Below are 25,296 nucleotides of genomic sequence, written 5' to 3' on the forward strand. Positions count from 1 at the left end.
GATATTCTGCAACACTATTGCTCACTCACTATTGTAGCTTTTTAGAACCGATTATCCTTTTGAGTATATCATCGAATTCTCTACAAAGTTTTAACTTGAGTTAAAGTGAGTGGCTGTACGTTCCATTGTTTATTTTTGTCTGTACATTTGTATATTTTAATGCAAATAAAATTTGCCTATGCTACCCAATTCACATTTACAGTATGATTAGCACTAGCACAGTAGCTATTACCATTCAAATAAAAAACAAGATTACCTATTGTTAGCTAATATGGGGTCAATATGAAGTAGCAGTCATTATTAGCAATAGCACGGTAGCTATTAACATTTGAATAAAAACAAGATTACCTGTTGTTAGCTAATATGAAGTCAATATGAGGTAGCATTCATTATTAGCACAAGCACAGTAGCTATTAACATTTATATAAAAAAAAAAGATCACCTATTGTGAGGTAATATGAGGTCAATTTGAGGCAGCATTCATGATTAGCCCTAGCACGATAGCTACTAACATTTAAATAAAAAGCAATACCTGTATTACCTATTGTTCGGTAATTGATGTTAATAACCTCCTACTGGTTCAAATTTGTAAAGCTAAAAGTGAGTCAATATAGATGTTTGTAGTGGCGGGTTATATTTTTGGATAAGAGGGCCCCAGTACTTTTTGGGTTCTTTCCTTTATTTTGGGAAGCTTCATTTGCTAATATTGTCTTTAGTAAAAGGCCGCTAACTACTAAAGTAGGGAGTGTTTTTAAGCATGCAAATAGCCATTCGACCACTAGAAGGTGGACCAACACCAGCAATGGAGCCATATGTCAAGATGGTCTTTGCATGTGCGCCCCCCCCTTTTTTCAATGTGGACCACTTTGCAATTACTGAACATTGTTTTTGTCACTTTTTTAATTGGAAGTTGACCCTAAACAACTTCTAAGTCTTTCTTCCCTGCAGTCATTGCAACGCTGTGTAAATCTGCAGAAAACGACTTAACAAACATGTTACGGCCGAGCATCAAGATGGCTGTATTTAGCCGACCTATATTTAAAGTTGACTTACCAGACTTGGTCGACAATTTTACCCTACTTTTGGCAAGACATTAAGAGAGATTAGGTAATAATTTCCTCCTTCCATCTCAGCCTACTGATATTCAAGATGTCATTAGTAATACAGAAAAGCAGTGACAACAATGTTATTGTGCGATATCTATATCGTCTATTTAAATTTACAAGGTTGAAAATATATGGTGCTTCAATGGGAAAATCAATCATCCTTCACACTGTTAACCACTCAGCCTTTCCTGTTGTACATAACCCAGTCATAACTCAGGCCAATGTCTGCTTGTGCCAGCACTTCATGAAGCTATGAAATGACCATCAGTGGTGGCATTTCAAATGACCTCTAAACTACATAGCTCTCCATTGTGTAGTTGATTCAGCACCAGTTAGACAGAAACATGTTTTCTGCATAAATGTTATTTCCTCAGACAAATGCATTGTAGTCTCAATTCTTATCACTGTGAGGGTCAGACGTTCCTAAGAATGCGGCAGCACCTTGGAGGACCTCTCAGTAGTTTTGTACTAAGTCTTGCATTGGCATAACAAAAACTCCACTCATGATATGTATTCACTGACCATACTTTTTATTTCTGACATTTTTTTTTAACTACCTTTCACTGAATATACCCTCATCATGATCTGGATTATTCCTGTGATGGCACATTACAGGTCCAAGACATACCCTTCCTACGGCCCTGAGTCACACAGGACTCACTGAACACCATGGCCCTAATGAGGAAAAGCTGGGTGTTGTCATTCATTTTTTTTTGCTGTGCCATGCCTTCCTAGTTTGCTCGTTATGACTTTGTCTCCACCTGTTCTCCTACAGCCACCTTGACAGTGTTGGCTACCCGGTTCCTCCGTGCTCCACTGCTTTGCCCACCTATTCGCTGTTACTTATTTACGGGCGGTTGTCCATCAAGGCGTGATATTTCAGAAGTTTGCCTTTTTCTTCATTCCCACAAAGACTTTTACATTGTGTCTAAAAATTGTGCAGGTTACGTACTCAGAAACTAATGTGAGCCTTTCACCTAAATGTCATCTAATTCTAATAAAAGTCCCGATATTAAAAGCCTTGTGTTACTAGAGGCTTGAAAAACAGTAGTTACTGATGGTCTAAGTAATGGTGAACTAGGGAGTCATTTTGGGAGTCATTGTGCCGCTTGCTTTTGGCTTTTGGCCATAATTAGGTCAGAATGCAAAAGGCCTTATTATGATGTTGGTCCATAAGAGACCAGTACAATTCCAACATCTATGTTTAGAGGGTATCAGTGTGTGTCAGTGACTCATTTCACTTCTCTGTGCTGTTGAGCTGTAATGCGAGCGAAAGCACACCTAGGGCCAATCACATTCACAACCTTACGCTCTTATCCAAACATGTTTATTGGGTTGCATTTAGCTCGGTGAAATTGTCTGAGTTTTGGAAGACAGTCATTCCTCCTGCAAAACTTCCCTATCCTCCCTTCTCCTTGAAATCTCTTTTATTGATGATTAGCTGATGTTCCAAACACCGAGGGAGCGTAATTAAGGAGCCAGACCGGTCTGTCAATTCGGCTCAGTACTGCATGAAGAGCACCAGGCTAAGTGTTTGCTCTAATAGGGCTTCAAACCGCAAACAACACGCATACCTGAGTTACAGGGCGTCCCCTGGGGGTAACAGTAGAAAGCGGCTACCTTCAAGTTAGCTCTAACAAGAAGGGAAGTTTATCACCGAATGTTGAAGGGTCTGCGTTCAAGAGCTCAGGTGTATAATCACATAAGCTGCGTCTCTGTGTTTGGTCCAATGCTTATCAAGGCTCTTAATCGATTATACGATCAAAATCTTTCCAGCACTGCCTTGCTCATGTTGACTGTGCATGTCCTTTGTCTCCCCTCCAGAGAAAGTCAGTATGCTGTCGGCATTGATCACTCCCTTCAAGTACATAAGCCCTGGGACTTGCGGCACAGAAGACGAGGACAGTTTAAGTACGATGTCTTTCTCTTATTCTTTTGTTTCGCCATAATAGAAATGATGGGGCCGTCACCCGTTGGACCAAAATTGACCTGGGCGATAAGGCCAAGTCAAATAACTCTCAAAAATATTGAACCAAAAATAATGAGTGCTGATGTTAAATCTGTTTTAACAGGAAATGAAGGTATAGTCCATTTATTTTGCCCGTTTTTGGAGTAAAAAGTGATTATTTTGTCTTATAAAATGTTTATAATCATCTGTAATTATTACCTATAAAACATCAATTTGCACTTGGTGTCCACACAAAATGACATCAGTTTTGAGCCAGGCCCGTAAACGACCAATCATGACTCCCCTGTTAGTCATGTGATGTTCATAAGCTGAGCTGTGATTGATTGGTCATTATCCAAGTCTTCAATACGTATAATGTCATTTTCAGTTGACAGAAAGCGAAAAAAAAGAATGTATTTTTTAAAGTATTAATTTTACATTCGAACAAATGACTTCATTCAATCCCAAAGACGTTATTTTACGTTTTTAACAGTCTAGTCATTCAATCCCAGGTATGTATTAATGTTTTGTTTTGTTTTTATCAAATATTTTCAAGTGTTAGGCTAAAAAGTATCTCATTATAGACAAAATAGTAATGTTAAGCTAAATAAGTGTACGACCCCTTTAAAATGCCACAATTAATTAGTTAGTACCTATTGTAAATATGTCTTGGAAACACCCATCCAGCATTCTACCGCTTTTGAAAAATTTCAATTTCACAAAATGATAATTAAAATGACAAATAAATGACATTGATTCAATGTACAGCCTAACTCTAAACCAGAACATCTGTTCTGAAAATAGGAGAGTAAAAGCTATCTCAATTTCCGACCATTAACTAACCCCAGTCTCCTGGCAATTTTTAGATGAGAGCTAAACATTTATGTTAATTTCCCATCAGTCACTTTTCTAACTAGATTTGAGGCGCGTATCAAAGCCATAGAAGTGTGAAATAAAGCAGATAGTTTTCTCATCCTTTCCTACTGCGCCTGCCACTGGTGGAATCCCCACCCCGTTACAAATAGGATTTCGACTTTGCATTGGCCACAGGGACCAATGTTCCTCACTTACAACAAGGATTTCCAACCAATTTAGAGGCAGATTACAGAATGATTTGGCAGATAGCATCCCCATTTGAAGGGATTTGTATTTTGAAACACTTAAATCTCACTCCGCCCTGTGGTGGTTCGTTATTGTTTCATTCTATATGAAGTTGACTCTGCCTGGAGAGATTTCCTCGATCTTTTTTGCTCATCAACCAATGAATACCTTCTTTCTCTTCAGGTACCAGCAGTGCAGAGGTGAAAGAAAACCGTAACATTGACAACTTGGAGGATCGCTCCCTAGCGTCTGCTGAGTGTCAATCACTCTTCTGCTCTGAATCTACAAGAAGCGGGCCTTCTAGTCTGAAGAGGAAACGGCCGCTGGAGGAAGACAACAACGGTCACTTGAGCCAACTCCGTCTGATCTATAAGAAAGTGTCCTGGTCCGAGGCACCAAAGAATGCTTTGGTTCAGCTCAATGAGCTCCGGCCTGGTCTTCAGTATCGCATGGTGTCCCAAAGCGGTCCAGTCCACGCTCCTGTTTTCTCCATTGCCGTGGAGGTGAATGGATTGACGTTTGAAGGAACGGGTCCTACGAAGAAGAAAGCTAAGATGAGGGCAGCCGAACAAGCCCTGAAATCCTTTATTCAGTTTCCAAACGCTCCTCAGGCCCACTTAGCCATGGGAAACATTTCAAACCCATCAGCTGACTTTACCTCGGACCAAGCCGGGTTCCCCGACACACTTTTCAAGGAGTTTGAATCTTCCCCGTGCTCTGCTGGCCTCACTTTTTGCAATTCGGAAGCAGAAAGTCAGCTATTATCAAGTGAGCTACTGAGACATGGACGCTTGCTTCGCCATACCTTAGACCTGATGGTCCAGGCTCAACAGAGGTTAGGCGGAATTGTTCCAGAAGCAAATGCGCCCAAGAGTCCCGTGGTGCTTCTCAACGAGCTCCGCCCGGGCTTACGTTACGCCTGTCTTTCTGAGCGAGCCGCGGGCAGGCGGCTGCGTAGTTTTGTGATGGCGGTACGCGTGGATGGACGCATTTTTGAGGGCTGCGGTCGCAGCAAGAAGATGGCCAAGACCCAGGCTGCCCAGTGTGCTCTTGAGGCCCTCTTCAATATCAGGCCAGCCCCTGAAGGCAGATTGACTCTCAAAACCAGCAGGAAGATATGCCCTCATTTACCCCAGGTGAGTCCTCGATTAATCCTTTTATCTGTGCAGATACGTTTCACACAGGCTGCACGTGTGATGACTACAACGGAATTCATGCAATGTTCAGCCAAATATATTGGAAAAATACATTTAAAAAGGCAGGTGATAGGCAAGTATAAACGCCATCTCTTGCTAAGAGTTAGTAGAAAAGCAAGGCAAAAAAATGTCAAAACATTAAGCCCATGCCATGGTCATTTAAGGAAATACCCAAATTGCAATCAGAGCGCAGAAAACTAGTTTTTGAGGAACATGAGGAAATTGAAAGTCACTTGCAAGATTGTCTGGCACCTGTTGATGTTATTTCCCTGCCTAATTTCAGCTGCAGAATTCCAGCGAAGGAAAACTACTCTAATTATGTTTTCAGACTGATTTATTCTGTTGTTGGAAACTTCAAAACTTATTATTGGCAATTGAAAAGAGTTGGATTCTTTTGCAGGCCTTCTCAAATACTGGGGTGAGACCCCACTGTGTGTGTGTGTGTGTGTGTGTGTGGGGGGGGGGGGGGGGGGGGGGGGGGTTAAAGGCTTTGTGAAGTGAAGAGTGAAGTATAATTGACAATAACATATGTTTGTGTTCATTTCAGGCACTTTAATGCTGTTGTTTTTTTTTTTCAGTTTTAGACTAACCTCTAACGTGTATTAACGCTGTAGTTATTGACAGTTGATTTATATTGCTTGATCCTTTTGTTAATTTTAGAAAAAATGCAGTTTTAGGTCTACTCAAACAATTTATAAAATAGAACAGTTCTTTATTGTCATTGTAACACATACTATGCACTCTCTCTCTCTCTCTCTCTCTCTCTCGCTCGCTCTCTCTCTCTCTCTCTCTCTCTCTCTCTCTCTCTCTCTATATATATATATATATATATATATATATATATATATATATATATATATATATTTTTTTTTTTAGTCTACCTTTATGATTGTTATATGATTATGATTAGGATTATGATAAGGGGTGCGAAAGATTTTCTCTTTCGTGGGGAGGCCTTTGCAAAATATATTACTGGTAATAATTACTATAATTACTGGTCATCGACACACGCTGACCATTAAAAAAAAATATTCAAACAGTATACAGTACTTCACTTCTTGTAGTCTCGGAGCTGAAAATCTTCTCTCGTTTTTATTGACACAATTGTGTCAGGCATGTTATGTAGTATTAGGATCTTTTTCCATCCTTGAAGAAATAAACTGGCAAGTGTCCTTCCCCAGAGCATGACATCAACCTAGCAAACCTGCACGTTTGCCTTGGAGAAAGTTTTTTCCTTTCTCCCCTCTGCCACGGTGTCTAAAGCGATTTAAAGAGGATTTGGCTCACCAGTTTAGTTCCAGAGAGCCATCTTTTGTGGAAATTTCTTGAAAGTCAGGCACGCTGTCTGCCAGACTCACGAGTAATTCGTTTCCGATGTTAAAGGAGAAGGGAGAAAAGTTCAACAATTGTGATGCATGCATGTGGGAATGATTGTGCCGTGTTTGGAATATGATGTGTGTAAGTGTCATTTGCATTGGATTGCAAATATTCATGCTCTATTTTTGGGAAGCAATTGCATGTATGTAGGTTTGCTGTTATTCAAGTTTGTTACACGTCTTGTAATCATCTTAATGTTGCTTGATTGATTTCTGAATTCTTTACCAATCCATATAAAACCAAACAAAAGAAAAAAAAGCGTTGAACTTTTTGACCCTAACCCTAACCCAAAGGTGTCACTAAAAGACAATGTGCTTATTCCAATTAATTTGCTCTTAGTTTGAAATGGAAATGGTACTGTTCCTGTCACAACATTAAAAAGCATTGCATTTGACTTTTCTTTGGGAACCTTGTTAAAGTCTTACATACCCCTGATGTGCCATCACGTACCCTCATTTGAGAACCACTGTTCTAAAAGATGACTTAAAATATTGCTGCATCATTACTGTCTGATTTATTGAGTTTGAGAACGAAATTTGTCATTGTCTCCCTAGGCATAGTTTATGATGAAACTCCAGCGGAAAAAAAAATTGTGCTAAGGCATCTGCTTTATTTCTGGCCTCGTCAGATGAAAAATTGCCAATTGTAATGTTGTGTGTAAAAAGGAGTTCAGATGACACAATTTAGCAATAAATTCCTTCATCCATCCATTTTCTATAGCCACTTAACCTCACTTTGGTCATCCTAGCCATCTTCTTCATTTTCCAATTGATTTGCTCTTAATTTGAAAAGCGAAATGGGTTTTCATTTCATTAAAAGTCATAAAATTAGATGTGCCTTCAGAAACCCTGTTAAAATCTTGCGAACTACTAATCCAACAAGTTGAAATACAAATACAAATTCTGTACACGGTTCAAAAAGAGTTTATGTCTGGTTCGGATGTGATGCATTTCGTCTATATATGATAATATATGAGGAGTACAAGTTTATGGCTCATTTTTCTGTGAATGGTCAAATTGATTGACCATAAACTGCTTTGTTAACGCTGTTATGACCACTGCTGCTGTAGAGCAAGCCAGCGAAGGATTATATCCTTGGCCAAGCATTAACCCCCGCTAACCCGCTAAAAAAATCAAAGTCCAATTTGCCTCGAAAACTACCTTTAGTCTTTACAACGTAAACGTGCTGAAGTAATCCCGGACCTCTTTTGCCAAGTGGAATGATTAGCCTTCTGTTCAGGCCATGATTGGCCATTTAATCTCCCATTCTGTCAAAGTACAGTTCAGAGTCACCATGTCGCCTGAGTCAGAAAAACATATGTGAGAAAAAGGTGGAGGTTCTTGTGAAAGGACAGCGCAGAGGTGAGCGGTCAGGATACTTGCACTTGGCCACCTTGGATTAAGGTTCATTTGATTAGGGAAATGCGCTCTGCAGCAGAGCTGAATGACAATTAAGGTTAATGAAGGAGAAAGTGACGAAAGAAAGCGTAGAAAGACTGGCGCTTCAAAGCAGGCAGCGTTATATTTTATGTAAACAAAGCTTCGTCACAGAATACGTGTATCGGTTGTGATATCATCTAAGATGAAATGTGACAAAGTGATTTGATTCACTTAACTCGTCCCAGATAGAGAAGACTACAAAATGGTCAAGTGGAGTAATTTCTCTGTCTCCAGCGCAGCAAATTAAATATGATTTGAGACATGTGAAGGTGACCCCTGTCAGAAGGCGGGTCTTCAACAGATTGCTTTCTTTGTCTAATCTCTCCCGCTTCTAATCTGTCTCACTATAAGCAGCTGTGACAGGCTGATCATTAATTAATATTGCCACAACAAATTTGAGACTGTGATCGAGCCAAGCCGCCCGTCTTCAAAATAGAAAAAAAAAAAAATGAAGTCGCAGAGGGAGAAGGTGTGAACGACACATTTGAGAGGACTTCATTATCAGTGTTGGTGGTGTTACAACCGCAGCATGCGGACAGTGATGGCAGCAGATCAACGCTATGTGACAGCCGCCACAGCACAATGTCCTCTTGGGATCAGCTGTGACTAACACCCTTAGGTTGTAGTGCAAATAGCCCGACATCCATCTTCCACAGAATACAATATACCAGCAGGTCTAAATGCATCTATCTAAAAAATTCATTGATGCTAAATGCAAAAAAAATAAAAAAACATCAAAAGAAATCCTACTAGAATAGTCTAGATGAGTGAATGAGTTAAAGTAGGTTGAAATTGGTTAACTATACCCACCACGTTTTCAGTAATAAGAGGGTGTGCACACTTTATCTCGTTTGTTTTTATTCCCGCGCTTGAATAGATGTTTTTAAATTGAGTTGAACAGAAAATGTTTAAAATAGGTTAAGGTTAGGGTTATTTATCTAAGGCTCATTTTTACACCGCAAAATCCTGGCAATTGAAGAGTATGAGTACTTTTTCTAACCACTACATAAATTATAATCCCCCATCATGAGATGCTTGAATGCTATACTATTTTGTAACAGGAATAAAAACATTCTTAATCAGTTTTTATGATTTATGTTAATTTCCCTTTTGTATTATATTTTGTTGTCATCTTTTATTTTATTTTTTTTATTTTAGTACTAAAACCCAAGACCCCATATTCCTGACGTTCTCTGTATTTACTTTTTAATATATTTGTTTATGTTTACCTCGAGTATAGGTAGCATAGTTTTTGTATTTTGTCAGATGGTTTATTTGAAGTGTCTCTACTTTTGTCTAATTGTGTCTGTTTTCATTGCGTCATCAAATGCATTTAACCTTAAATTAATGTTTGACTTTTCTGTCATTAGTGATGTTATCTTAACTAATTCATTTTTGACGTCTATAGTCGTCAATGGCAGGGATTGCTTTAATAATAGAAGTCAATGGAAAGCAAAAAGATTTTCTATTTCATAGCCACAATATTATACTTCAGCCCTTGTATGTAAATCTAGTCGTTTCTGGCTTGCGTGAGCTCTATGTTAATCAGTCCACCTGTTGTACTATGGCCTTATGGGATATGATGTTTCTTAGTGGAAAGCACTTTGAAATAATGGATGTAGTAATGAAAATTGCACAGCGAATCTGCTTATGGCCTTCTTTGATACCCCACCTGACTAATAAAACAGGAATATAGATAAATCATGTTGGCAATCTTCCTCATATGTATACAGTTTCTTCCACTCAATCTACTCCATAATGTGCTCTGAATGTAAGTCTATTTATGTGTTATTGGTTCATTATTACTGCTCTTAATTGCTTTATTACTGTTTTGTTTTATTGCCTACCTTATTATTAGCTCAATTATGGAACGTCAAAGTGAACACAAGAATTTCATTGTGTGGTATTATTATGAATATGACAATAAAACTTTTGAATCTTGAACTATTTTACTGTTAGACAGACCTCCACCATACATTTGACAATAATTCTCTACAATCTACATAGAGCTCCTCACGGCGAGGTATCGCAAAATCAAAAGGTCATAAAAACAAAGCATGTGTTCATCTGCGCTAAAGGAAATTGGGCCATTAAAATTATGTTAAATTAGATCATTAAAGTTAATTAGTCATGAACGCATGAACTTAACAGCCTTAATCAAAGCTAATTATTGTCTGTGACCTCTGTAATTGACGTAAAAAAGAGGGACTGTTCCATTTTCCTATTTTGAATTTTTCTATATCTGGACTATCTGTTGTTCTCATTTGCCTTTGAAGGAAAAGCTGAATAACAGCCGAGATTTGTGTGTGAACGTACTCAACAATGTTTTTTTTCATTCGAATACGTAGACAACGTACACAGAAAGGTTAGCGTCATCCTCAACTGTCCAATAAGTATGCAAAATATGACCTATGAGGCTGCGGGCTGTTAAATCAAATGTACCGCGTCAGCATGAGGCTTTGCCAGAAAATCCTTTAATGAGAAGATATCAAAATGGTTGGTGCGGTCAAGTCACTTGGCATATCATGAAAAACGCCCCAGTGACCTGTTCCAAAGACCCCCCGCTCACCCAGAGACGCTATACTAAGTCGTCATTGTTTTGAGAGTGTCCTCCGCTGTCGCCGAACGACAACCATAGCCGCGTGTTGGAGCAAGGCAACGGTCAATTCTCAGGAAGCCCTCACACTCCATTAAAAGCATAACCGAGTTCATTACAGTTTCACAGGCGCTCAGGTAGTAAATGGCTACTGATAAATCATGACTTGGTCCAGTGTGGCTGGTATGTTTATCTCTCCTTCTCAGGCGAGGGAGAGGTCTGGATTTCTGGCCTTTTAATGACCTTCCAGGCATCAGCAATAGACTCTCCTTTCACACATCGCGTCACGTTTGGAATATCCCTTTGTTTGTGAAGGCAACAATCAAACATATGTACTGTAAATAGATGTTTAGATGTTTTGCTTTAAAAACACAGAAAAAGTAACTCATTCCCTGTCAACCCAGTTAAAATGGATTATGATTCTTATCGCTTTCAATTGGAGAAAATAGGTATGGGACCAGAAGCATTAATTTGAAAGTTTTCTTCTTTTTAAGTGGTCAGAAATAGCAGTTTTACTGATGAAATACAAATCAACCTCTATTTCTCGAGTGGAAGTCAATTTCTACTTTATTTCATTTATGACCATAACATTTTCTAGTTCAGTTTTATGTCGCTATTTTTCTTGTAATTTTTCTTTTTTTTCAATCAGGCCAGTGAAAAAATAGCAATTTTATTTATTAAAAAAAACAACTTTTATTTTTTTTATTTTTTTTATTTAGGAAGATATCTATTGCAGGTTTGCCTCGCAAGAAACTACAAAGCAAAATGAAAAAAATCAAACTCTCCATTGCGGATTTCACCTACTTGTGGGTATCTTGGGGACCGTAACCGCTGCAAAAAATGAGGGAGCACAACTGTCAAAAAGACGTATGCGTGTTTCACCATTTGTATGAGTGCGACTTTTGTGAGACACGACTTTGCATTCACTTTATTTTAAATTAGTTTTAGTGATTTTAACCTGAAACATTTTTTCTTCAACATACCTCCACCTTCATTCTACTTTATGGCAAAATGATGTGTTATTGTTGCTCACTGAAATTAATTTTAGCTCCCTATACATCCATAATTAGCAGAATATCAAAAAATGTGCTGAACATGTGAAACCTAACACATCTGTTACTTTTGTCCTGATTTGCAAGCCTCTCTTGGGATGATAAAACGAGTGAGTTGGGAATACAGTTGGTGTGTTGCCGTGGAGGGGTAAAAAAAAAAAAAAAAAAAAAAATTCTTGGATTGCGTGGGGAAGATGAGGGGCAGGCTATGGGAGGCAGCGAGAGTTGAGGATGGATGAACTGCAGTTGGGGGGGAAAAAAGAGGGAAACCTCAGCGGAACAAAAGACCTTCAGGATTAATTAGGCGTCAGATTGGTTTCGGGGCACAGTCTGGAGGGATGGGGGTGCAATGAGAGATATGGAGAGGTAGCGGAGAGAAAGTTTAGCATTCTGGGAAGACCATGTCCTCGGTCCTCATATTTCAGCCTGCCTGCCCATGAGTATACAACAGGCAGCTAGTTAGGACCTGTGCAGTGCCTGGAACTATTGACTAATAGATGGAGCACCTCTTTTCCCATCTCGGTGTATTTTTATATTATCCCACTGGGTAATAATATAAGGGTCATACAAGTAACATGTAATGAACTGGATGGATTGTTATGCCCCATTTAGTGGGTCATATTTCCTAAATATGGTGCAAAAAAATGGGTGTGATGTTCATTGTATATATTTGATGAAAAAGCCCTTTGCTGTTCTGAATTTCAAATGTTACAGAGGTCCGAAATGAACCAAGTTGCCTTTCTACATACAGGAGATCCCAAGTTATTTTAATAGATTGCTTTGATTTTTGTCAATTAAGCAATAAGTTGTAGTTTTTTTCAATCAAATGGTTTCATTTCCATTCTTTTATTGTGAAATATGAAATTTTTTCTATCAAATTTACAAAAAATCTACATTTGATTGTGTTGGTAATGTGCAAAACATTATAAATTTGGCAAAAAAAAATGCTGATCATTGTTTTTCATAATGAAAGCAGATGTTTGCAGTTCTTTTTTTCTTTTTTTTTTTTTACTTTAATTCAATACAGTGTTAATTGGCTGTTGATTAATTGTTTGTGGAAAAAATGTTTAGAAATGTTCTTTTTGACAACAAATTTCTTCTATGATCCAAAAGAGGATACTTTAAGTTGATTATTTTTTTGTGGACCAATATAAATGAAATTTTAAGAGGGTCTAAAGTTTAACAAATCAGACACTGATGGTACGTTTCAAGTCTTTTTTTTTAAGGTTGAGAACCACTGGCCTAGAATAAAAATTTGAGGCATTGTTTTGATTGCCTTTGGTTGGTGTATAAATAAAAACTACATAACCAATCTTTATTCAAATTCGTATATAAAATATCTAGTATTAGGTCTATGCCATCAAAAAAAAAAATCTGTGTAAAAAAATCCATTGTATCTCATTCGATCAGTATCATCCTCAATGAACCAGAAAGTAGTCTGTGAATATTCACACTGGAAGGCCAAGCAAAAAATAAAAAATAAAAAAAAGTGTCGATCCACTTCTCTACTTTTCTGACCTTTTCCATCTTACTTTTATGCTTCTAGAAAATCTTCATTCCCAATTCAGGTCACAGAGGTCAGCTCAAAATTTGAAATCTGGACCTAGAGCTGCTTTGTTAATGCTGTTTGTGTTGTGATTGTCATACAAGGTTGTTTCTTTGACCACTTCCTCTCTTGTACAGGAAGTGCTGAACTCTGCATGAAGGGTTACCATGAATCATAATAATGATTTTATTTTTTGTTACCATGGCAAATCACATCACAAATTCAAAAGCTTAAGTATTATCCGAGAACATGATTGCACTCGCAGTCTGAAGGCCAGTCATACAATATTACTTTTAGTGTTTTTATTTTAGCTTGTGCCATCTGTCTGTTGTGGCACATCTCCTGCCCTTTACCCCACAAAGTGTGTGAACACATTATAGTGTGCACACTATTTGTAATGGCTTGACATAAAAGGGAAGATGACAAAAGAGAGCATATGCATTTGTTACAGTCAATCTAGCATTCAGGCGACTTTGCTGACGACACATAATGGATTTCAGTAAATGTTAAAAGAGCATGGGCCATAGACATTTTTTTTTGCACATTCAAAAGGCTTTCTACACCATTTCATACATTCTTCCTCAGGCTGTGAAGTGTATAATACATTTTGTTGCACTGTTGTAGCGCGCGTGTGTGTGTTTGGCTTGGCAATGTGAACGATCGCTTCTGTCAGGGGATGTTTTTAGAAGCCATATTCATCAGCAAAGAAAAGAGCAAGGCTAGTTTCGGTAAAGGCCAGGTGTAAAGCTATAACGTCTATCTGCAAGATAAACATATCATTGCTTTTGAGGGGGAAACCTTACATCTCCCAAATGTCAGCGGAACAGCACTGCTTAGAGTTTGACAACCTGCATTTAGTTTGTCCTGAGGGTTGAGAGGTTGTCAAAAAAAAAAATGTTGGCTCTTTCACCACTCAATTGCGGCCCAAACAAGGTGCAAAACCTCAACAGGCATTTGAAGCATGCCTTAGTCATAAGGCAATAAGAGGGGAGGGAATTTTACATTTTTTTGTTGTTTTTTTTTGCTGGCTCATCATTTACAGTCCCGTCGGTACGTAGACCCCTTACGTCATCATCAGTCCGTCATTTTTGGATAGTTACACAAACGATAAACATCAAATATTAACAGCAAATCACCCCTCACAACAACAAAAAACTTGCCCAAGAAAGCAGCAACCACCATTATCATAAAACTAAAGCAAGTCATAGTCTTCACATCAATCACTCAATCAACTAAATAAGGTTGAAGGGTTTATGACAAAACACACTAAATCCACACCACAATGTTTTCAGGAGGCACTAGATGTAACAAGCAATCCCCTCCACTAGAGGGCATTGACATTATTATGTTTCACATAACCTTCTTTGAAAGGCAATTTACAGAAACGGTTACATAAAATATTCATCTTTAAAATCTGATTGGGGAGAAGTGGGAGGGACAGGGTGGAACAAACCATTTTTGAGGCAGAGTGCATTGTTGTAGTTTTGTTAAAATGTTATGTTTAAAGCAGAATATTATAATAATCTACTTCTTTAGATTGTTTAAACGGGCAGACATTAAAAACAATCAATCTCTTCAATCTAAGGGGTGCTGGGACTCAAATGTTGGGTGCTTGAGCACCCCCAAAAATGGGCTAAAACAAAATCATGGCATGATGCTTATACTTCTTCATCTCGGCCATTAATATCCATTAGGTTTTTGTTTGGCCTATGCTCATGGACAGGGGTGTTCCATCTCCAGCTGTCAAATCATAAATACATTTTTGTACTTCTAGTATAAATTTGTTGGATCTTAAAGAATATTTGTTTGCTCTGTTAGGTGTCAAATACAACCATTTCCACACTGAACTTCTCTGTAGGGAGACGAACAATATTGTTAGACTGATAGTGTGAGAGGACACACAGCGCCTATATATGACTTTTATTAAAGAAAAAAAAAAATGAAGCCCTGTTATAACAGCCGGGAGGGCTGTCTGACCACAGCTCCAGAGCATTCGTTTTTTCTGTATATTTATTTTTATATACCGAGCATCCGACTTCAAATAACCTCTCTGGTATAACTTTGTTATAAGGTTCAGAAGGTAGAAAATATGAATTGAACTTTCAAGTGTAATATACCCAAAACTACACTTTTAGGGGAACTGAACCAGATATGAGACAAAAAACGTTTGTTTTTTTTTTGTTTTTTTTTTAAATACGTATAATATAATATGCACTTATGTCTGTTAATTAAATATTTATCATTTTAATGCTCAAACATATAATCCTCAATGATAAAGTCATGTTGGACAGAATTTTGGTAACTCCATGTGCTCCAAACTAATTGTCAGGAGTTCTTGATGAGAAAAAAACATGTTTGGTTGTTTGTGTACTTTTGGGAGTGTTGTAATGACGTCTATGGTTAGATTATTTCATGGCTATTAGAGTCTCGAAGCAAACGAGGCAGATAAATTAGTCTTCGATATCATCCATCCATTAGCTATAGCCGCTCATCCTCATTGGGGTCTCTGACTTGCCGATGCCTATCCCAGCTGTCTATGGGCAGTAGATGTCTGCCATCTTGTGGCCAGCACTGTTATTACAACTAATAACTTGTCATCTTTTAGTAAAGGTGGAAAACAATATATGAGGACACTCACCTTGTTTGTTTTCCAGGTAAAATAGGCAATGGGTAACAGCAGGACATTGTTAACTAATAAATAAAACTATCATAGGTCATAATTAGGGCTCAGTCAAAGCATTAACTTTGGACATGTAGTTAAATGCCATAAAATGTTAAAAAAATACATTAGTTGAAATACTGTTCGTGGCAGTTGAACTATGCTGACTTTCAACCAAACTTCAGGTCACTGGTACAAAGATGGTGTTTCCGGAGTTTCATTTTTAAAGCTTGCTCAACAGGTCATTGGAAAATTTAAAAAAAAAAAAAAAATCCGCACCATGCAAAGCCAAGTTCAAACTCAGAGTTGTACATCTTTGGTGTACCATCTCAGAGCAAAACACCCTGCTCAATTGTCCAAATGCTTTGAGATTTTTTTTGGTACCAATTTGTACAGTATGTACAATTTTGATGTTTTTACCTGGGGTTCCAAACGCATTAGCTATTTAACATTGATTTGGATCGACCGCCATACGGTGAATTCGCCTTACGAGCCCAACTTCGGAACGGATTAATCTCGTAAAACGGGAGCCCTCTGTATTTTCAAAAACACTTGAGCGTCACTCCAAATATGGAGTGAGTCATACTACGAAGTAGACATGCTAGCCCCTAGTCCCTCATGCTGCTAATTAAATACATATTTAAAGAAATAAAAACAACCATCTGGTGAGGCGCTACACTGACAGCTACGTTCTCCCTGGTGAATCATGTACTGTATGTGTTAGTGCAAATTATGCATTATGTAATATAATTAAGTAGTCAAGGATGCCCCCAGTCTGCTAGCAGGGATGATAGACTGGTTGGAACTTCATCACTGACCCTTTTATTTCCTCTCATCTCGACCTAGCCTCGTTTTCTTTCGCCCGTCTGTTTTACTCCTCATTCTCTTTGCTCTGCTCGTCTCCCCTAAGGGGAGGGTCATGTTATCTTTTCACGGGAATTCGTCTGCTGGCCGTCGGTGCATAATGTATGAGGCCTCCGGTGTGTGCTTTATACTGTCTGACATTATTAAGTTGTTTGAGCCGTATCATTGCTTTTATTTTTGTACTTAAATCTACCATTTTCATCTTATTATATCGAGTTATAAAATGTGCCAAATTACTTCAATTAAAAATAACCAAAACATACTCATAACGCTTCATAATCAGCATTCTTTCAGATGTTATGTTTTTATTTACAGTAAAGCTCTAGATTTTACTACAAATTACGTGTCATATTTTTCAGACATTTACAATAAAACTCAAACAGGTATTTTTTTAAATAACCTTCGCACTGAGGTTGGAGATTTATATGCTGTTGAATTCTTGTATTTTTTTTATTTTTTTACTCTTTTTTTGTAGCTGGCTTTGCTCGTTTGATTAGATGACTACAATTCAGATTGATAATGAGTTCCAGAGTCCGCCATGCTTAACATTTGCAGCGCGTGGTCACGATTCATTGGTTGTAGACCTTTTTTTGGCTTGTGTGTTAGGGGGGCTTGCATTTCCCAAATTAATGTTTGGTTTATAGCTTAAGAGCTGAACTGGATTTGAGCAGATGTATCCAGTCAAGCGACGTATGAAGTTAGTTGGAAAAGTTGGCGTATTTGATTTATGAATTTAATAGTCAGGGGTTGGAGTAGGCCTTTGAGAATATGAATTCTTATCAAGGCTATGCTTTCAGTTTTCAATTTTGGGGAAGGAATTGTCCGTCCAGAAATCAAAAATCAGTGAACTATGAAGAAAGTCTGGAGGAAATGTATTGTATAATCTTGATTTTGTAGAAATAGATCTTCATATCAAATATTTAAACTTAATTTTAATTTAATTCTAGTTTAATTTGATTTCAAGCTGATTTTTGCCATATTTGTTCCAGTTGAATGGAACATGAGCCATAAATTTAGCATCAATGTTTGACTATATCGATCGGGTCAAAATTTTGATTGCGTCTTCACAGCTGAGTCAAGTCATTGGTTCTCAGCTGCTGCCATCATTTCTGTAGTTGACTTTGATCCTGCTATCGTACACCAGTCTTAACGTCCTGTTCCCACCTTTTCGAAGCTAATGAGGAATCTCGGCTTGAGTTCCGCTTTGCTTACGGAAGCCTGCGGCGCATCATCCCTCAGTGTGCACGCTGGTCCCCTCTTACATGCTCGGATGAGGTGAGCTCCAGGAAAGATGGGTTAGATCTGTCACTGCGTTTTCATATACTGTACCTTTGTTCCCGCTCCTGGAGATCAAGCATATGGATTAAAAGGGAACAGCGTCTTATGATGACGATGGCCACATGGCACAGCCCGGTGGCCCGATGTGACTAACGGGGCCCCGCTGTTCAGTGGGAACGCCTGTTCTATAAGAGACAAGGCCAAATGGCCGTTGTGAAATCAAGGTTTAAATCAGGCAACGCAATCCGTCCACGCATTTAGTACACATTGCACATCGGTCAATATCATTTCATGCACTGAAGAACAAAAAAGAAAAAATGTTCATACATCAGTTAAAGCCTTGAACTGAATGTGTAAGACATTTTTGTGTTCATTCTCTACCATTGACGGTTATAAACGTCAAAGGTCAATTCCACTGGGCTGCCAGTGAATTTAAAGTTAAAACTCAAACACACCTCTTGCATGTATTCTTCCCTTCAAAAGTATTCTAAGCACAGCTGGCATGCAGGCCAGATGCTGGGGTCTTGTCGAGCCAATGCAAAAACAAGCAAAATTGGGTCAAAAAGGGACCAACTTAATATTTTATGTTATTTATTGAACCCAGAAAATTTGGTTGCAATCATATACATAATCTTTTGAGCCAACCAAGTTGATTTATTTATTTTATTTGAATTTGGGTCAATAATCTGCAAGACACTTTTTTTCTTCAGAACGTCAAATGAATAAGCAAAATTGTTTGTTTTAACCCCAAAAATTGGTCAAAAGAATGACCCAAAAAGTGGAGTCCCTTTTAAAACCAATTTTAGTTATTTTTATCACAACCATTTTTACAATATAGTGAACAAATGCAATAAATGAACAAAGGGATGGGGGTTGTTTTGCGTGTTATTCATTTAATTCCCACCAACTCACTGTACAAATGAATAAGCAAAAATCAGATCTTAACCCCTGTAATTGGTCAAAAGAATAACCCAGGAGTTCAATTGGTCCCTTTTTAACCCAATTTGAATTATTCTTAACCCAACTATTTTTAGAGTACACTTTTACCACTTAAATACTTAACTTAATATTTTTTACTCAAAAAAAAAAAAAAAAGATTTTTTGGATAGGTAAACAAACTATATAATCAAGCAATTATACTAGGGTTACCACTATTGAAAATTTTTAGAATAAATTATTCTTTTAAATATTCTATTGATTAATCAAATAATCTGATAAAATTTCATTTTTCAAAGTGTATTACAAAACAATGTTTTCACTATTAGTTGTTAGTTGGTAGCAATCGATGTTGTTTCTTGATTATGTTTAGTAATTAAAAACACCAAACAACAATGAAGAATTTTTTTTGAACAAAAAAGGCATTTCAACAGGGGTGTGTAGACTTTTTATAACCACTCTATGGTCAAGTCATGAGTTAATAAAGTTGTCAACTTGAAATTAAGTTAGTGACAAAAATCAAGTCAAATCCAGGCGCACACATTTTTAAAAACCTTTGCTGGTTGTGTCTAATGATATTTGACTTTAGTATATGTCGTGGCTGACTAAAAAATGGATGGCGGGCCTTAGGTTGAACACCCCTGTTCAGTTGGTCCTTTTTTAACACAACTCGAATTATTTTTAATCCAACTATTTTTAGAGTGCACTGGTGTATAAAGTATAGAAAACTATGTAAGAAAAAAAAATGGATTATTATGCGAACGTAAACATCATCAGTGTCATCATAGCTCTTTTAACATCAATTGAGCAGCGACAGAACAGAAATAGCAACAAGCGCAAGACTCCCTTTACATTCTCAAACGCCACCAAAGGCAGCGCTGCCACCAAATGAACAGATATCATTTTCAAAAGGCCTTTGATCGGCGTCAGATGCGGAATGTTGAGAAGGAAAGGTGGACTTGGTGCTGCTGGGGAGCGGGAGTGAAGATATCCAAGCAGAGGGCAGACACTATTAAAACTCAGGAGAATGAATTGTTAAATACCTCTATAAAGAAATATAAGACATGGCCCCATTTTTATGCTGCCTTGGCCACTCTGCAGGCAGGTGATAAGAGGAGAAGGTGGTGGGTTAAATGTGTGTGCGTCAGATGGCAGCTCAAGCCTATATTAATGGCGTAACATACCGTAGGTGGTCATCGACATTGTGAATTCGGTCTTTAACAGGTGTAAAAATTGCAATGTAATGTATGGAGAATGTTAAAGAAGCTTTGAAATATTACCTGTGGAAAAACTCTCTTCTTCTTTCATTTATCCTTTGAGGCCATGAAGCCAAGCAATATATTAAACTATTTTTCCCCCACTATCTGGTATGCCTTGTGCGCCTGACTTTTAGGTCAAGATGCAGAAGGGAAAATTCCCCCAGTGACATTTTGTGTTTCTGGCACAATATTGACTTCAGAGGGAAGGCAGCAGGAGAATTTCTAGTGACATTCCATGTTACCTTGGAGATACATGTTGAAATGTGTATTTTTACCATTTAGAATGGAAGGGCTGAGAAACAGTTTTTGCTATAATAAAACGCTAATCTATTAAGTATTGGCGATGTTCCGAAACTATTTTTTTTTTCAGACCTATACCGGTGCGAACACTTAATATTTGTTGTCATGGATACCAATTACTGATACAAACTAGTTCATTTGGTACACAATCCTTCCCAAAATAAAACATTAACAAACCATTAATACAGTATAGCATTTTCCTTTAAATTTCTTGAAATTATTGACAACTTTCTTTTTCTATAATTTGTCACTTTTAGCTTGTAATGGTAAAACTGTTCCAACTACTATTTTCTTATAATAAGCAAAAGTGTTTTAAAGTACAGTATATGGTGAGACATTTGCCATCATGTGATTCTAATCAACAATACTATACAATATTAAGCTTTGTACCATTAGAATCTGGCCACTTGGTGAAATTTTAGATTTTTTTTTTTTTTTTTAGCTGTTTTTGTAGATTGTAGATTTTCGGGGTTTGTGATTTTTTTTTCTTTGTTGTACATAGAAAGTTTTTTCTGTTTCAAACGTTGACATTTCATAGAAAATAGCATCAAAAATGAACCGATGCAGTTTCACTGCCTTCAACAAAAAATATCTGCGTTTTTGCCAAGTGATCCCCTCCTTTTTGATCCATATCCATATATTGTTATCAGAATATAAAATCACCTAAGATAGTGTTTATACTGTTCTTTGTACTCACACAAAGAAAGTAGATTTTGGTAAACCATTCTAACATATCATTAAGACACCCAATGAAAAACCAATAAGAGAATCAATAAGGAATCCACATGTTAATAAGCAGTAACATTAGAGATAAAAGAGTTACGAAGCACGAAGGTATTAGTGCAAAAAATGGTCAGGTCATATCTTAGACATGCAATATATTTTATTAGATAACTATGCTGCATAACTGACCAATTTTATTCCCATTTTGTGCATTTACAAAAATCTTATGACATGATAACAAATCTGTGTTTACATATCCATTAGTTTCAAGCAACGTAGAACATTCTATAAAGAATAAACAGGAAGGAAGACAATAGGTTTTTGATTTCTCGCAAGGAGAGCGGACAAGAACCTGGACCATATCAGAATTCCTTCCTGTCTGGTTAGAGAGCCTTTCCTCTCCTCATTTATTCATTTGGGTTGGCCCTAGGTACAAAATCATTGCCGCCCTGAAGGATTGGGGGAGACATCTGCCAACAATGTAAACAATCAGTTTGTGATAGTTGGGTATGCAGTTTATGAGTTCATGATATATCTGGTTCCTCAGGAACACCAAGAGCGACCTCGTTCTGCTTTTACTCTTTGGTCGGGGTCACGGCCCCACTCTCTTTTTTTACAGCTGCTTGAGACGCATCAATTCAATAATCTACCAATATACTTACTGCATAAAACAAATATGCAGTGCCAACAATATCTTCAAATGCAGTGCTTTGGTATTGAATTTTATTACTTGTGCAGATGCATCTTATAAACTGTCCAGTGAGAGTAAACTATTTTTCATTGAGTATAAAATAATCTTTACACTCCCAATATTTCCGTTTTGACAAATAGAGATTATGGGTATGAGCCGTTACGCACTTGTGTTGATAGAAGCGTTCCTCCAATAAATCTCCTTTAGTGCAGCCAAAGCAGTTACTAAATAAATCCTGCTGCTTGTTTTCTCCATCCTGAAGAGGCCCAAAGGGATTGCTTGTTAAATTGTTCAGAACTAATGCTGCGCAGACGCCAGGTGGGGTGAGCCACACAATGGCCGCCGCAGCACTTTCAAGCTAGCTGAGACGTATCACATCAGTTAAGTGAAATATATTTTGAAAAGCAAATTCCGTGCTACGGGAGCACAATGTTCAACCGAGAGGAAGACGGGCAGTCAGCCAGGCACACAATGATCCCCGCTCACAGATGACGGCAGGTTGCCGTGACATTCTGTCTTGACTGCGGAGCGCGATCCTCGGCCTCATTTTTCTGCCACATTAGGTCCACAGTCAAGTTAGAACTCAACTCCCGGTGTGGGAGAAAAACAAAGCATCCACGAACACACTCATGCACAGACCAGTGTGACCGCTGTGCTCTCCGGACCTTTTGGAGCTGCCACCTTCTCTCACCTCCGTTATATCATCAATGAAGCGGTCGCCAGGGGTCACGGAGGACTTGACTCGGGGTTCACACTTTGACGCTGACGTTGCCAAGCCAAGCAGGATTCTGTAAGATTTAATTGCATGTCACTTTCAGGTACAAGGAACATGGCAGCTGTTTCTTTGCCTCCGCATGCTGTATTGCTTTGAGGGCGTGAGTGTGGAATCAGAAAGATCTGGAAAGATTTCAACATGAGATAAATCATGCACATCACTCTACAATACAAATTAATGATGATGATCAGTTTATACTGCAGTTGAAAAAAAAAACTACATCAGGGGTGTCATTTTAGCTCAGAGGCCGCTAAAATCTGGTCTCAAGTCGACTAGACAGGGAAATGTTATGCTAAATACCTTAAAAACAATTAAGTGGCAATTTTATGTTGATTTTTGCTTTGCGTGCCGGCCAGGTCCCAATCCATCACGAAATATGGGGTCAACTGTAAATATATTTTTGAAAAGCAAAAAATAACATAAGAAAAGAGATGAAATAAAGAAAAGTAACATTGCATTTTGATCCACTATATATCGCAAATAGCATTTTTTACTTAAATTGCATGAAATGAATGGAAATTTTATACTAAAATGTTTCCATTCCTCCATAAAGTAGATATTTTATAACACATAAAAAGATGTGTCCAGCCTCTCTCTACATTACGACACACCGCTTCAGTCTTTCGCAAAACTCGCATGTTTGTGTTATTAACACAAAGCGCCGCTTCTCTGATTTCAAAATCTGTTGGAACTTGCTAGCACTAATGGCCCAAGAATTATGGTGATTTGAAAAACACCTTGCGAGCCAGGCAGAACCTCTGTGAGGGCCAGATCCATCCCGTGGGCCTTATGTTTGACACCAATTTTCTATATACATTTTAAACCCCTTGCCAAGGGTAAAAATCTGTACCAAAATAGACCATCTCAAAACCATTATTTTGATTTTTTTAACACTATAAGTTTTCTTTGACTTTTGACTTTACTGTCTCACTGTCAAGAAATTAAACTTATCATTTTAAGAAAAAAAAAAAGACATCAATTTCCGTTTACTTTAAACCTGGCTTAAAAAGCGAACATAAAACAACAACAAAATAATAAAAAATTAAACATTTACACGCCCAAATGTTTGACCCAAGCACAAAAGTATGTACCAAAAGTTAGCTAGCTAAAGGCTAACATTTGTTGTGAAACACAATCGTTTGGCTGTATTTGCAGTGATGTTATGGGAATTTCAATGCTTCAAACAATGGTTACTTCAGGGGTCACTAACTCATGACCTCGAGGGCACCTATCGGGCATTTGTTGGGTGTATTTCCTGATGATTCCTTGATCATTTCAATTAGGTGCGTCGGAGTATGTTTACACACAAAATAATGCTGGATAGGTGCCCTTCAGGAGCAGAGTTGATAACCCCTGATTTAAACATTGTGCTATTACAGATAAGATGTGTATAAAATAATTCCCACAGTCATATAGTTGCTCTGCTATCTGGGTACGACTACCACTAAAAACAGATTCTGGGCAATAAGCCGATACCTTGTCCCCCGTATTTTGAACCCTGCAGCTTTTCATGTGATTTTTTTTCTATGGTGATAGAGCGGTTACCCAGTCTCATCACATCTGACCAAGGAAATACTGTAGATCCAACTAGATCACACTGGACTAAGGAAACAGTGAGATATAAACAGTTTTATTAGTTTTAAAGTAGTACGTTTTACTTTTTCACCTATAGACAATTGTGGTTAGACTTACCACTGCTCTCCGCTTATGACGCTCCCGACATGCAACTTTTGAATGTTACCAAGGACAAATAGTTTGCCTAACACCTTCTCTGAACTAAATATTTAACAATGTATGTTACATACTGGATAAAAATTGTAGTTCTGACTTAAGTGTTGTGTTAGCGTGGGTTTGTGATAGACTACTGTGTCTTCCGACCCCTGCGCATTACCGTGAATGCAAACCGGCTCAGAGCAGTCTGTTTTCATTAAGCCATCTCTCACTAGCGATCCACTTAACTGCACACGGTTTAGCAGATGTTGCCATGACATGTTGATCACACCCCCACACCTCTTTGAATCTCTTTCTTGAGTAACTATTATTAAGGGCTTAGTTTTCAAGGGGTGTTTACTCCAACTACAGAGCTTAAATGGATCGCGGGGACATGCATGTCAACGGATTGGCAGCAGAGTAGATCTTCTGCACAAATTGAGCCTCCGCTTGCTAATGGGTCATCATGAGGTGTCACAGTGCCACTGGCATGAAGAGTGGAAGATTAGTAAGCATATTACTAGGGATGGGAGAGGAAGAACATAAATTCCACAGGACGAGATGTCTCATATGACTGTCCACTACAACCAGACGAATTAAGGGCAAAATGTGTAATCTTAAATAATGCCCAACATAAATTTTCCAGTTTTCCAGGTTTTGTTTTGTATGGAGCAAAATTAACAACGCATATTTTTGGGTACTCTCGTACGACGAGATCTCATCCCTAGTTCACAGAAAAA

General features: G+C 38.0%; 1 protein-coding gene across 1 annotated transcript in view; it reads left to right on the forward strand.

Moving 5' to 3' along the window:
- Positions 1 to 25,296, forward strand: part of adarb2 (adenosine deaminase RNA specific B2 (inactive)) — a 147,301-nt gene that overhangs the window by 95,687 nt on the left and 26,318 nt on the right. The window contains exons 2-3 of the mRNA XM_088402397.1: positions 2,931 to 3,017; positions 4,339 to 5,291. Of these exons, the coding sequence (XP_088258523.1) occupies positions 2,931 to 3,017; positions 4,339 to 5,291 (1,040 nt within the window). The remainder of the gene's footprint in view (positions 1 to 2,930; positions 3,018 to 4,338; positions 5,292 to 25,296) is intronic.

The sequence above is a fragment of the Hippichthys cyanospilos genome, chromosome 19, assembly GCF_059441005.1.
Source record: "Hippichthys cyanospilos isolate Australia breed blue-spotted pipefish chromosome 19, RoL_Hcya_1.0, whole genome shotgun sequence".
Classification (NCBI taxonomy): Eukaryota; Metazoa; Chordata; class Actinopteri; order Syngnathiformes; family Syngnathidae; genus Hippichthys; species Hippichthys cyanospilos.